The sequence below is a fragment of the Miniopterus natalensis genome, chromosome 1, assembly GCF_054644295.1.
Source record: "Miniopterus natalensis isolate mMinNat1 chromosome 1, mMinNat1.hap1, whole genome shotgun sequence".
Lineage (NCBI taxonomy): Eukaryota > Metazoa > Chordata > Mammalia > Chiroptera > Miniopteridae > Miniopterus > Miniopterus natalensis.
Window position 1 is genome coordinate 118499176 of NC_142081.1, and position 15383 is coordinate 118514558.

At 35.9% G+C, this 15383-nt stretch overlaps 1 protein-coding gene across 1 annotated transcript in view; it reads left to right on the forward strand.

Moving 5' to 3' along the window:
• Window positions 1-15383, forward strand: part of MRC1 (mannose receptor C-type 1) — an 85849-nt gene that overhangs the window by 38052 nt on the left and 32414 nt on the right. The window contains exons 10-15 of the mRNA XM_016217417.2: window positions 4842-4957; window positions 7560-7708; window positions 9774-9973; window positions 12386-12513; window positions 12999-13086; window positions 14250-14394. Of these exons, the coding sequence (XP_016072903.1) occupies window positions 4842-4957; window positions 7560-7708; window positions 9774-9973; window positions 12386-12513; window positions 12999-13086; window positions 14250-14394 (826 nt within the window). The remainder of the gene's footprint in view (window positions 1-4841; window positions 4958-7559; window positions 7709-9773; window positions 9974-12385; window positions 12514-12998; window positions 13087-14249; window positions 14395-15383) is intronic.

Here is a 15383-nt window from a genome sequence, read left to right on the forward strand (position 1 = left end):
ACTTCTCTTGGGTAAAAATAAAACAGAAATGAGTTTTCTTTCCAAGAGTGTCATGTTGTGATCAGATCATCTTATAGCAAACACCGACAGGCTAAGAATTCATGAGACATAATTTAGTACTGCACAAATACACCATAAAGCTACATGGAGCAGATACAGAAAATCACAGGCTGTTAGAGATATAAAGGATCTTGGTGGGGACAAAATTCCCCTTTGAATTTTTTTGCATTCTAGAAATTTCAGTTCAGAGAAGCGATAACTTTTTTAGAGTTACACAGAGGCAAGACTAGATTCCAGTCTCATGTCGTCAGGTCACTGCACTTTCAGTAGTGGTTTCATTCCCAGTACACTTATATATTCCTCGCCTAATCATATGCGTGTAGATGAGATTGTATATTCTTGTAATTTTCTATAAATAATAACCGATCCTTAAATTTTATTACTTCTATGCAATCCAGGTTATATATATATATATGTAGTCTATTAATTCTGTTTCTAAATTCTTAAAAATTTTTATTTATTAACTTGAGAGAGACAGAAAGACAGACAGACATTGCTTTGCTGTTCCACTTATCTATGCATGCATTGGTTGCTTCCTGTATGTGTCCTGATTGGAGATCGAACCCGAAACTTTGGCATATCTGGACGATGCTCTAACCAACAGAGCTACCCAGCCAGAGCAATTAATTCTTATATCTATAATCTAATATAATCCAATTTAATCATTAGGATGGTAATAGAAAAATGTTTTAATAAGAAGCAACTCTTTGTCAAGTGCAGTTATTATGCTTTCATTGATTATAAAGGACAGATATTATATTCCTAATTAAACAGAAAAGGAAACTGAAGCTGAGAGATATTAAATAATTTGCCAAATTTAACACCTGCTCTAGGCAGTGACGTCCTCAAAGAGCTTGGAAAACTAGAAAAAAAATCCACTCACCAGGAAAGGAATATAAGGCAGTTTTTTAGTATCTAGGCCTGGGCACTGGGTGGTGTAGGGGTCTTTTTGAGAATTTGAAATCACAGGCCTGTTGTCATATTGATCTAGGATTCAGTTTTCAATTCATTGCTTACCTATATGGGAAACATTGAGCTAAGAAATTAACATAAAGTGGTCCTGAGTTGCTAATATTCCAGGATGTATAAATGTGAATTCTCTTTATACAGAAGTCTCTTTTTCCAGGCTGACTAGGAATCCTACAAATGAGTTTGAAATTCAAAAATATAAAATATACCACCAGGAGCTTTAGATGATGGAATTAATGGATATGCTATTAAAATGAATATGTTTTAAATGCCTACAGAAATAAAAGGTGTAATTGAAGCTGTGGAACAGCCACCATGTTTTGTTCTGTGGTGCTTCATTTTGATTCAATTCTAAATATTTTTTATTTCCATTAAGGTTCCTTTGACCCAGGAATGATTTAGAAGTGTGTGTGCCTGTGTGTGTGCATATGTGTGTGCATGTTGATAGTGATGGGGGTTTTGGTAGTAGTGATTGGAGATTTGTTTGTCTTCTAGTTTCTAAATAACTGAGAGATACTATTGATTTTAATTTCCCTGCATTGTGAGCATGTAATGTTTTGTTGTTGTTATTTGTTGAGATTTTCTTTCTGGTCTAGTTCATAGATGGTTTTTGTAAATATTTCACATGTGCTTAGACAGGATGATCTTTGATGATTGGGTTCAGGGATGTGTATATGTTGACTAGATAAAATTTAACAATTATATTATCCAGATATCCTGTATTCCTAATATTTTTTCTGCTTGACAAAATATTGTCCTCATAGTTCTGTAAATTTTTGCTTTATATACTTCAATCTGTGTTATATCTTTCTGATGAATAAGTTCTTTATGTAATTACTTTATTCATAATAATGCCTTTTTAAAGCATAAAGTTAATTTTAAATAATATTAATGCTGTTACAGAAGATATCCTTTGCTTGGCATTTCTCTAAAACCTCTTTTTCCAACTGATTGCTTTTAATCATTCTATTTTCAGAACAGTTCTTGTAAGTATATATCTGCATTTTTATTTTTAATCTAATTTGAGGCACTCTGGCTTTTAACTGGCAAACATATGAGTTTAGATTTGTTTTACATACTGATATATTTGGATTCGTTTCTAACATCTTATTTGTGCTTTATTTTGTTGACAATTCAGTTTTATTATCTTTGACCTCCTTTCCTGCACCCCAGTGGTCCTATTGAATTCCTTTATCCCATTTTTCTCTTCTACACATTCGGGAATTACCCATTCTACTTCTGTTTCTTAACTGGTTACCCTTATGTTTTTAACATGCATTCTTGACTTGAAGTTAAAGTTATTAAGTATCTCTCTCTGCTTCCTGAACAAAAAGAAGATTATTATTCTACTTAAACATTAAAAAAAATAATTTTGGAAAAATGTTAGACTCACAAGAAATTGAATAAAAAAGAGCACATAGAATCTCCCTCGCTCATCTACTCTGCTTCCCTTAATGATAGCATCTTATGTGTGATCCACATGGACACAATACTATTAACTAAACTACAGATCCTACTCATATTCCCACGGCCAGTTAGCTATCTTTGCTATTCGTATAGGCAATCAGACCTGGATTTACTAAGGCATTTATTGATTTCTTTGTTCAGTGTGGACTTTTAGGCCACTCATTTCCCCTGATTTAAAATTTCTTCTTGCCAAAGTAAATCTTTCAGGAGCTCTTTCGCTGGTGATCTGGGAAAGGAAAACTATCTTCGTTTGAAAATGTTTTAAATTTATCCTTGCCCTGCGTAATAATTCAGATAGGTCATTTTGGAATTCTAGATCGATAGCTGTTTTCTGACATTACTTTAATACAGTTTTCTTTTCTCCTGGCCTTTATTTTTGCCATTTGAATGCCTGTTATTAGAGTAATCCTTTCTTTTCAGAAAGCTGGTCCTCCATATTTTCTCTCTGGTTGATTTTAAGATCTGCAGGCTTAGTGCAATGTGTCGAGATTTGGATTGATTGGATTGGATCTGAATTTGGCTTGACTGTTTTGTACTCAATATACCTCCTCATTCAAGGACTTGTACCTATCTTTCAATTCATCAAAATTATCAATCATTCATTTTATTCGGTGCTTCTGAAATTTATCTTAGATTGATGTTCTCATTCTATTTTCAATCAATGTTTTCTAACCTGTTCATATTTTCATTCCTCTGCTACATTTATCCAATTTGCTAATCTTTCTGAAACCCTATTTTTGACATTTAATCTGGCCACTGTGGGTGTTTTCCCCCGAAGAATATTTCATTTTAATGTTGTCTATGTAGAGAATGGCCATGGTCAACTATAATTCTCTAGTTGCCTTGTACAATATAAGGCAGAAGTTTAAATATGTCCCACCCGAAATGCATTATGATTTTGTTAATCTCTTTCTTTTCTTAATAATCAGTTCGAAAACCATCGGAAAAGAAAGACTATTTTTATTCAATTTTAATTTCTGAAATTTGGTTTGTTTTCAATTTTGAAGTTTCACTTTTAACCATACTTTTTTTTTCTTGAAATTCTATTTTTGGTGTGTTTTCAAATCCTCTTGTTCTGTGTTCATAGCATTTTGATCTTTCATTATTGATTCTGTTTCTTCTATCACTTAAATAATCTCAAACATACTTATTTTTCTATTTTTCAGATGTTTTATTATGTTGCTATTAACTTTCCCATGATTTTTTATTAACTTATTAATTTATTAACTCTCCCAGACACTTTCGCACGTGATTTGAATTTTTTATTGTGAATTAGCCCCCACCCCAACCCTCAGGTGTCATAGACTCACAAGACCTGGGTTGTGGAAATATCTCTGTTAGGTGGTTTTGCCTGTATTTCTCTGAGTGCCTAGGAGATTCTCCTTTTGTAGACCAAGTTCTATGTGGGTTTTTTTTTGGGGGGGGGCTGTGAGTTCTCATACAGTGTGAATAATATAGTTGGGACCAGCACCCATCTGTAGCACAGACTTGATATTCATTTTCAAACAGAATTTTTTCTTCTGTACCCAGAACCCCAGGCTGATGACAAAAATCTCTGTCATTTCCCTATTCTGTGGGCAGAGTTTGTTGCTCTCTTTTCACAGAGGGGCTACCTTTAATGGGTATCATCTCTGTGTAAGAATTTCACTTCCATCTCCTGCCTCAGGTGGGCTGATGGCCAATGTCTTGATCCGTGTGGACATTAAAACCCTGGCCCCTAGACTCTAGCACCGTAACCCAGCTCTCAGTCTCAGCTGGTGCACTTTCCATTCCAGCTTTTAGGTTTCTACTACTTTTTTGCTACCTGGAGATTTCCCCTTCTACCTCTCAAACTCTAGTATGGATTTTTTGTTTCCTGTTATGTTTTGACTTAACATTTCTGTGTGTTTGAAGTATGGGAGGGGAACCACGCTGAATCATGTGGCCAGAAGCTTGATAAGTACTGTCTTATGGCCAGATGATACAGCTTTGTGCTTACCACCTACTATTGGCCTCAGCAGGCAATGAGGCTGGCTATTCTGCAGATTATTCTCTGTGGTTACCTATTGTGAAACCGAAACCTTAGCCACTCTGTTCAGTTGCCTCGGTAAACATTTCACGAATATTTTGTTGGAGAAAGCCTCAGGAGAGACAGTGACTGCCCCCACTTTGTCTCATAATTCGTCAAAATGAGGACCAACACACTACTGTTTTCTTTATATAAATGATTTTCATTGCATTTTAAATTATTCAGATGTGTGTTCTCTTATTCTCTTGTTTATCAATTTATGTTTCATGATAGAGAGATTATGAAAGTAATATTATCTAATAAATATGCATGATAATCTGCTTGATAACCCCAATAGGGTTGGAAAAGACATGGCTTCTACTGTTACATGATTGGACACACACTTTCAACATTTACAGATGCAAACCAAACCTGTGTGAATGAAAAGGCTTACCTCACAACTGTTGAAGACAGGTATGGAATAATTTTAATTTTATTTAAAAAAGACAAATAATGAAAAGTGTTCAGAAAAGCCCAGGTGTCAATGTGCTCTAAATTTCTGAGTAAATTACACGGGACCCTGAGATATAGTTTGTAAAAGCAGAAGATTAAAAATCATATTCTCATGTGAATTCTTCATTTGCAAACATTATGAAATATTTTGTTACTTTTAGTACTGTGAAGCAATATCTAGAACCACTTGTTAATACTCTAGTAAAGGTAATGTATGGGTCTAACTTTTTCTGACATGTCAGTTTTTTGAAGCTGGAAAACTAAGTAAAAAATTCCAGCTCAAAAATCCCACTTTCTAGCTTTACTGTATGTTTTTTAAATTTTATTTTTGTTTAAAATATTACAGATGTCCCTTTTCTCCCCAATGACCCGTTCCACCCTGTCCCTTCCCCCTCCCCAGTCCCTCTCCCCACCACTGTCCCTGTCCTTGGGTTGTGCATATCTGCACATAAATTCTTTGGTTACTCTCTCCCCCTCTACCCACCCGCCCTCCTCCATCCCTCTGACATTCGTCAGTCTCATCTATGCTTCCAAGTCATTGAATCTATTCTGTTCATCAGTTTATTAATTTCTTTAGATTCCATGTATAAGCGAGATCATGCGATGTTTGTCTTTCTCTGCCTGGCCTATTTCACTTAGCATAATATTCTCCAGGTCCATCCATACTGTCCCAGAGGGTACGAGATTCTTCTTCTTTACAGCTGCGTAGTATTCCACGGTGTAAATGTCCCACAGCTTTTTTATCCACTCATCTACTCATGGGCACTGGTGGGAATGCAGACTGGGGCAGCCACTATGGAAAACAGTACGGAGGATCCTCAAAAAATTAGAAATGGAGCTGCCGTTTGACCCGGTGATTCCATTCCTAGGAATATATCCTAAGAATCCTGAAACATTCATCAGAAAGAATATATGTACCCCGATGTTCATAGCAGCTTTACTGTATTTTCCACCAAAGAAGGGGGCAGAGAGCTTTACTGAATATTTTATTCATTTTCCTCCATTCTTCCACTTTTTAATTTTCTTTGCTAGGTTTACTAGACTTATAGGTCAAGAAAATCATATGGATATAGAGGATTTTATGTAACTTTTGACCTCTAGAGTCCCATCCATTTTTAAGATTTAAGTGTTTGTTTTCCCCTGCTCTTTGCAAAATACTGGAATAAGCCCAGAGAAACTTAAGATTGAAAATGTCCATGTCATTTGCTGTAAAAAGATAGAATATTATTGAGTTTTAGTTCAATAAGTTATATTTAGTGGCCTTTCAAGGCAGGCACAATAAAATGTAGAGGATGCTTTTGATATTAAAAATCCTTTGATAGAGGGAAAGATGTGATAGAATTTGTATAGCCTTTATAAAGGGACTTGTATTTCAACCCACACCCTTCTTTCATGTCCAAGTAAATGTAATACAGTGTCACCCTCTCATAATGCTAATATCTGAAAACCAGAACATAAATAGATACTCTTATCTTGTGACAAGGAGAGGAGCTGTCCATTTTTAAGTAAGGTGGGGACATGTCCTGATCTGCACTGCCATTGATCCTTTGGTCTATTGGAGCAGAGATTTCCCTATGTTTTATATTTTAGGTATGGTTTTCTTCGTGTTTTCTATGATATTTATATTCAGGGGGTCACTAACTCTGTGGTTAAACTGTTTTGGTTTTTTTTTTTAGGCATTTAAGAAAAATTGACTTTTGAACTTAAACATTTTTTTGGCTAGTTTGGTGGGGAATGGAATTATTCAGTCTAACGTCCAATTGTAGCTCTCGCTGCTTCTCCCTCTCTGCCCTCTCTGGGGTCGTCCACACCTCTCTTTGTTTCTGGAAACTTTGGGCACCACTTTTGCTCCAAAGAGATTTTTGCCTATATTGCTGCTTCATTGTCTAGTGTTTGTCAATTAAGACAAGCTTTGATTCATTTACTAACCAAATTGTATTATGCTAGATACAAAGATGAGATCCAAAGGAAGAGAAAATGTTGGAATTTGTGATTCTGCTCCCAGTTCTTTTTAGAGATTGAAGCTCTGCTTCTCTATAATTCTTGATAATTTTCTGTTTCAGAGCGTAGGTAAGAGAATGAAGTCGAGGGGGAAATCCAAACAGATCTTCCCGTTTGTAGCATCCTTGATAATATTATGACCCCTCAACTTATTTAACCAACAATTGTTCAGAGCATTTGAAATATTTGAAAAGTGGAGTGATTTTTAAACAATGTGTTTTAAAACGCTATAGTTTTCTCCTTTGCATTTTCAGAATTCTCTTACATTTTGAGAAGGGCAGAGGGGCTGATGAGGAATAGAGGAAAATGAGTATATTTAAGTGATTTTATTCACTCAGTTGTATAGTATTTTTTCTTCATGAGATCACATTTCCTTGGCAAACATTTACATAATAGAAATGACACATAAGTATAACGAAATATGTTTGACTTACCAACTAAATCATAGCTCAGATGTAGAAGTGTGATATGTTTCATGTTGATAATGAGAAAAATTGACATAAATATTTCTAAAATTTAGTTTACCTGTTTAAAAAAATTATTTATTATTTTTGCTTTTTAGGTATGAGCAAGCTTTTCTAACTAGTTTGGTTGGATTGAGACCTGAAAAATATTTTTGGACAGGACTTTCAGATGTACAGAACAAAGGGACCTTTCAGTGGACCATTGAGGAGGAGGTTCAGTTCACTCACTGGAACTCAGAAATGCCAGGTATGTGCGCAGCTCCGCTCTGAGCTTTGTGTTCACTGTGCACATGCATCGGGCAGAGCCTGCTGTTTCCTTATGTGCCCATCCAAATGGACTCTGTAAATTAATCGTGCTGTCAGTATTTTCTATTCTGTTCTATTTTTGTTTTTCTTTTTTAAAAATAATTCCCATTAGTTTATAATGGTCTAAGAAAACAAGGAAAACTGCTAGGTTACTAGGTACTGCTCTATTTGAAAAATATTTATGAAATCCTAAGTGGTCACAAATGTTTCAAATGCTTAGCTTATTTTTGAAAGCTTAAAACTGTACTAAAGGGATATAAACCACTTCAGTGCAACTATGAGCGGAGATATTAGTGTGCTTGAGTTGGCTGAGCAAACGTGGGACTCATTTCGGTATTTTGTAAATGCCACCCTGCGTAGTCCTTTATAAGTGTTGGATTTTATTTTATCTTTATAAGAAACTCCCAAGGTAAGTTTAAGCTTCTTCATTATAAAGATGTGGAAATAGGGGAGAAAATTTATGTGACTAGAAAGCTTCCGACCCTGAATTTAAACTAACCTGTGTAATTGCCAAATCAGTTTTGTCTGCACCAACACCACCTCCCTCCCTGTATATGTTGATTTGCTTCCCTTGTAAGTAGTTTCTAAAATAGCCTATGAAAGATTCTTTGCCTTTTTTTGTAAATTTTATTTTTGTTTAAAATATTACAGATGTCCCTTTTTCTCCCCAATGACCCGTTCCACGCCTCTCCATCCCCCTCTCTTTGCCTTCTTTATACACTGATATCGTAGCACATGACTTTATTCAGTGTGACAGCCCCCAGGAAATTCAACATCTTTTATAGCAAATGTTTTATTGTGCCTGGGCAAAGAGCTGCAGAAGGTGTAATAGCTCAAGTGTATGAGTTTACTACTGAGCCTAACAAGTCCTAATCCTCAATAGTTCTTTTCATTTGTATTCTCAGCTCTTAATAAAGTAAGTAGATCAGTAATTCGGATAGAGTGATTAGTTTTTAATTATTGAATGTTCTGAAAAGTAGTAAGATTTCAGTTAATTTTAAATAACTGGGCAATATATTAAGAGCTGAGTGCATGCTTTAAAAAAATATTGGTAAGAGTGGTAATTATCACTCCAGGACAGACTCCTTAATTTTGCTGGTGGTCATTCAGCCGTAGGATTCAGAGAAATTAATCCTGGACTGTTTTTAGGGAAAGAAAATGGATGAAACTGGAACCATAGGGGATCAGGGATCTTAACGAAAATATCTTGGAAAAGATATACTTCCCCAGAACTTTGAGAGTTACTCTAAACACTTAATGTTGTTTAAAAGAATAATAATAAAAGATGACCTTATCTCAGCAGAAGGAATCTTAATGTTTTCAAGGCTCTGTATTAATTGATTACTATTTGGAAATAATCACAACTGTGAAACAGAATTATAATCTATTAAGCTTGACATGGTCCTCATTTTATTTTATATACTTTTTTTACCCATGGAAAAAATTCATTTCAGCTCTGTAAGGTAGGTAGTGATATTTGCATTTTAAGATGAGGCAAAAAGTTCAGAGTGATAGTAACTAAACTTAACTAAAATCTATAACTTAGATGTACCTCATTTTGTAGTCTGTAATGAACTTCTTTTCTGGGAAACCCACGCCAACCCTAGGAATAAAAGAGATCTTAAAGAATTTTTTTTTAAAAAAAAGAAAGAAATGTTAAAATACTATTTTTGCCATTATAGTAAATTTTATCATGCTAAAATTATTGTATTGTTAAATGTCTATAAGGAGGACACCCTGCCAGATGTTAGAAATACAAAATGTTATCAAAATCCTGACCTTTAAGATCATAATTCAGCTGGGGACATAGGCCACACAAATAAAAGGCAAGTAACAATTCAAAAGAGCACAAATAAATTGCCAAGTGCCACAGGATCTCTCCTTTTCACTTCCTCAACACACGCAGTTTTGACCACAAAATTTCTGACACTCAGGTTTAAAACGTCTCTCTTGAGCATGGCCAGCCTTCAGTAGCACCTGTTAAGTGAACTTTGTATTTAATGCAGGGAGAAAAGCAGGGTGTGTTGCCATGAGAACTGGGATCGCAGGGGGCTTGTGGGATGTTCTGAGATGCGACGAAAAGGCAAAATTTGTGTGCAAACACTGGGCAGAGGGAGTAACTCGCCCACCAGAGCCCACAACAACACCTGAACCCAGATGTCCAGAGGACTGGGGCACCTCCAGTAAAACAAGCTTGTGTTTCAAGGTAAGTTGCAATTGCAAAGCTAATAAAGAATCAGCTAAGAAATTAAAACAAAACAAACCCAAATACCACCATGCTCAGGATTCACTTGTAGAAATTCCGACTTTATTGATTTGGAAGGCAGACCTGGCATTGTTTATTTTTAAAGAGCTCTCCTTGGATGAATGCTAATGTCCAGTTGCATTTAGGCCAACAAAAATAACCTACAACACAAACACAGGTCACAGAGCCTTTTTTTTCTCATATTTTGCCTTTGTCACCACCTTCTCTGCCTCTCTTGTCTTTCCCGGGCTTTCTGGCCCTAGTCTGAGCTTTCATTTCTTTTCTTCTTAAAGAAAAATTTTTGCTCCCTCTCATTTTTTTCCCATTGCACCTCATTTTTTTGCACTGTTCTTAGAGACCAAGCTTTTAGTTAACTGAACTGATAAATGAATCTATAATAATGCCACATGGGTATCCTGGAGGTAATGCTCCACTGTTCTGATTTAACCCCTGGTTATTATTAGGAGATGAAGGCATTGCTGAGTAGGAGCACATGGGTGTTCAGTGCCCTTTAAATGACAATTGGATATTCTGTTGTTTTATACAACCCTGGGCTGGATCTCCTATTTTCTCCTTGTGCAATCAAGTTCACACAAACAAATAACCAAACAAGCAAAACCCCAATGAATTTATTTGGGCCTTTTTTTTCTCCCTCCCTCTCTCTCGTAAGTCCCATCTTTTCTAGAGAAAGTTAGGATTAGCCAAATGCAGAAATTTACTTATTACTGCTTAATATTATTCTCTAAGCTTCCACTCTTCAGGACCTCTGCAATTCAGTCCTGTGAAGGGCGTATGGCCATGGCATGCCTTCTAAGACAGGCAGAGTTGATGAAGAACTTGAATTATCAATGTGTGTCCGAATGATGTTAGTTAATCTTCTCTAACTTGAGGGGTGTGACTAGTTGGGTGGGAAACTCCCACTAGCAGCAATAGAGACTGATGAACTGTCCAATCTAGACTAACCAGTCTGAGCTAAAAGCGTAATTTATATAGAAGGGAATGTATTGGACTAAAACAGGAGAGGATTTTGTAGGTGGATTAATTGAGGACAAACACAAAGAAGATTCGGTATTTATTGTTGCTGCTGGGAAACTTGAGTTACTACCCAAAGTCCCAGTTTATTTTACATACACAGCCATTTGCCTGAGGGCTGTAGGCTGTGGAGATTTGTTGCAAGATTTTGAGAGAAGCAGCAGAATTCTCCAGAGCTGGGAATTGAACCGAGTTTCCAGGAGATGATCTAGGTGTATGTTCTACAAATCCACAGATGTCTTTCACTAAAAAACCTGTGGTTTTAGAGGTGCTTGGGGTAGGATTTGTTTGGAAATATATCGACTATCTTTGTATAAGTTAAGATATGGGAATTATTAATAAAATTCAGCTGATAGTAAATTTATTTAATAAAATAAAATCTTACATCACAGTCTAGCAAGTTGAGGTAATCACAGAAGTCTTAGGGTTACTTAAGTGGGAACTTGCTCAAGACACCTTTGTCCAGATAGCTCAAGTTAGGATCAAGGTGAAGGTTGACTTGGGTTGCATGACAGCTGGGCAACCATAGTCTGCTCGAAACAAATTTCTTTTTCCACAAGCCTTGGATGATGGGGCCATGACTCATGAAAAACAATGAATAAAAATTATAAAAGCTGGTGGAGACAATGAACTCTTATACTGTTTGTATACTGATAGGTGTTTCCCAGACTGTCACCGTGGATTCTATTTCAATGCAATCCTCTGGATAATGTGACATATTCCCTAAATTATTAATCTATTTAACTGAGTTTACTTATAACCCATCTTTGTAGATGCTCTGACAGATGAGTGTCAGAGCATGTGCTCCAATAGTGAAAATATGCATCTATAAGGAAAAAAGACAAGGGGGTGTTGAAGGACACAGCCAACAAAGTGTTGAAAGCCTGTCACATTATTCCTTGTTTAAGCCTAACAGGATAACAATCTGTGGCACAATGTTAAGGAGGCGATTTCCCATAAAGTTTTCTTTATTCATGCATACTTTGTATCAAAATTTTCTTTCCATTTTTTTCCATCTCAATGCTACTTTTCACATTTAACCAAATTAATCTTTCTTCTACAAGCTTAACCCATATGCCTCAAGTTCTAAGATTTTAATCTAATTCCTCCTGTGCTATCAAATAATTTTATTTTTTAAAGTTTTCTCAACAAAACCATTCCCCAAATTCTGTTACCCAAATACTCACTCATAAATTGATTTTTGACCAAGAGAGTTACATTGTTTAGGACCATTGAAATGTCTTGCTTTTCTGTAAAGGAAATCTCATTAAAAGTAACTATTTCTCCTGAGTTGATAAGCTATGCAGCGTAAAATAACTCCTGAAACCATATCATCTTTAGCTGTTTACAAAAGGAGTACATGAGAAGAAAACATGGTTTGACTCTCGAGATTTCTGTAGAGCTCTGGGTGGAGATCTGGCGAGTATCAACAATAAAGAGGAACAGCAAGCAATATGGCGATTAATAATGTAAGTGTCTTTTCTGTATAATACTCCTTTCTTTTGCCTATTTGGTGCTAATGATGTTGAGAAAATTTTTATGTTTCCAAAATTGTTGGCTAATGGTGCTGCTTTGAGTTCATATATCATATCCCAAATCCATGGGCCCTTTTTAATCTAGTTTCACTTCTAAATGCCTTAATTTTATAAGTATAAATCCTGCAATGAATGGCTCTATAAAAGTACAAGACACTCAACACATATTGTTAAACGAATAACTGAATGACTATCTTTCAATGCTTTACAATTATTTATTCTCAAACGGCGGCTTGTTTTTAGGACATTTATGGGTTCTACCAAAATGCACATCTATTGAATAATGCTTATGCTTAATCATTGAATCTCTTTACCTGTGTTCTAACTAAGTTGTTTTGGAGCTAACTTTCAAATTTGATTACCATAGGCAGTCAAACTTGTTTCACTCATAGACTTCCTTTATGTCTTGTATGTTGCAGGACTAGTGGAAACTATCACGAACTCTTTTGGTTGGGGTTGACATACGGAAGCCCCTCAGAGGGCTTTACTTGGAGTGATGGCTCTCCTGTGAGTAATTTGATTTAATATATCATTTTCTTAGTTTATCATGTAGTATTTATTTCAGTGTTATTCTTTGGCGTAATCCACATTTTTTATAAGACTGGTTATTATGATAGCTAGAGACTTTTTTCTGTGAAAAATGGATACTATTTTAGGATTATGATTCTGCCCCTTGCCCCAGTATAGATCTGTCCACCTGAGGTGTAACCATGTTGGCCAGATGAAAGAAATTAGAAAACTCATTCTAGTAGTTTACATAAAATATTCTGTTATGCAAAATTGGCATGCAAGTAGTTAAACTTCTTAATAATTGAGTGTTCTTACAGATCAGGAGATTTGGAAACAACTTTTGATATTTTATTAGTAACCATCAGGCTTTGTCAGGCTTCTCCATTCTTAGGAATGGGGAAGTGAGAGGCTCGGGCCCTTGCTGGCATTTTGGACACAATCGTCATAGGAAGTGATTTTTTTGTTTCAGTTCTACCTCCTCTTACAACCCACCAGCAACTTTTCAAGGAACTTGGGTAAGATGGTATATTTGATGGATCCATTGATATTTGGATTTTATATATTATACCTCTGGAAAATAGATCATAATGCTTAGTCTAAAACCCTATGGACTGTGATTCCACGTTGAAAACTCCATAGGGACCTAAACCCAGCCTCCCATTTATTTCCACTGTTCATTTTGGTAAAATATGGTAGCTTTGTTAGCGACACATCATAGGTCTGTTTATTTTGTAAAAAGAACTAATGCATATCCTTGTGCTACCCATCTAATAAAGAGAAAGTTTCCAACATCACATTAAAATACTATCCTTTAAGAGCAGATTATAAATGTAGGAACTCTCCATACTGATAAGTGGAGCTCTTAGCCAAATTTTTCCTATATATAAATCCCACACTTGTGGCCCTAGTGCCATTATATTTAATGAGAATAAAGAAAATTTTATAGTAATCAACAGCATACTTGACTCAACTTCAAAAGTTTTCATGTAATGAAAGCTCTTTCCCATCAATGTTTGTAAATCTTGCTTAAAAGTGAAGCTATGGTGAGAAAAAAAAAAGGAAATAGATTTTAAAATGTAAATATATCTTTCCTTTCCTGTTTGGGTAAATTATTGTCATTGGCCTGTATAAATGGTTGCTATGTAATGTTTCTAATATAGGTTTCCTATGAAAATTGGGCTTATGGAGAACCTAATAATTATGGAAATACTGAATACTGTGGAGAATTGAAAGGTGACCCTGGCATGTCCTGGAATGATATTAATTGTGAACATCTTAAGCACTGGATTTGCCAGATACGCAAAGGTATGATAACCTGTTCTTTCCTTTAATTAGCTCAGAGACCTAACTTCCTGACGTCCCAATATCTTTCCTTGATTAGCGGAACCAAACAAACAAAATAAAAAATAAAGGACCTGGCAGGAGCCATCATTTCACAGGATGGGAATGAAGTCGCTGAACACAGATAAACGTTCCCAAGGAACAGAAGATTAAAAGGCCACCCGGGAATCCTAGCCCAGAGTCACGTCCTCGGGAGTCGTTCCCACGCGCTGTGCTTTCCGGCTCAGTTTCTGCAGTGGTAGGACTGGATGTTCTACTCTGTGAGCAGAGCAGTGACCATGCCATTTCTTTTTTGGAATTGTCACCCTTTGACCTACATTAGGTGAAAAATTTCCTAAGTCCAATTTTGAGTATTGATTTCTCAAGGAAATGTTCAACACAAAGAACAAACACCATTTGGAGGACCCACCATGTCACTAATGGTCACTGATGGTAGCAGGGCACGCTGTTGGTCAGGATCTTGACCCAGAAAGTTCCACATGTCCAAGTCAGACTTGGAGGTCAGAGGGTCCAGATCCTTACGTTTTAAAAAAACACACAAGTAGACCTACCCTTGAACTGAAATATACATCAACTTGTCTTTGTAAACAGATAAGTGGAATTACATTGCCTTTTGCTGTGGGGAAACCTTGGCCACTGTCTCAACTCTACTGCTAGAGACACTGTGTTGCTGTCTGTCTGAGTATTTCCCTGAGTCTTTCTGCTTAGATCAGTGTTTTCAAAATGGAGGAATAAATAGTGGCCAGTTCTTCTTTAAAGTTCTAGCTACGAATGATGTTATTATGTCTTGTTTCGTTATGTATCATTAGCACCTTTATTCTGATGGATGTTGAGTATATTAAACCAAAAGCTAAGTAACCTGAGTCCTTTTATCAGATTCTAACAGAGTCCAGATACATCAATAACTACTTGGAAAGAAAATTGTTTTATTTAACTTTTAGTGAAACATACAT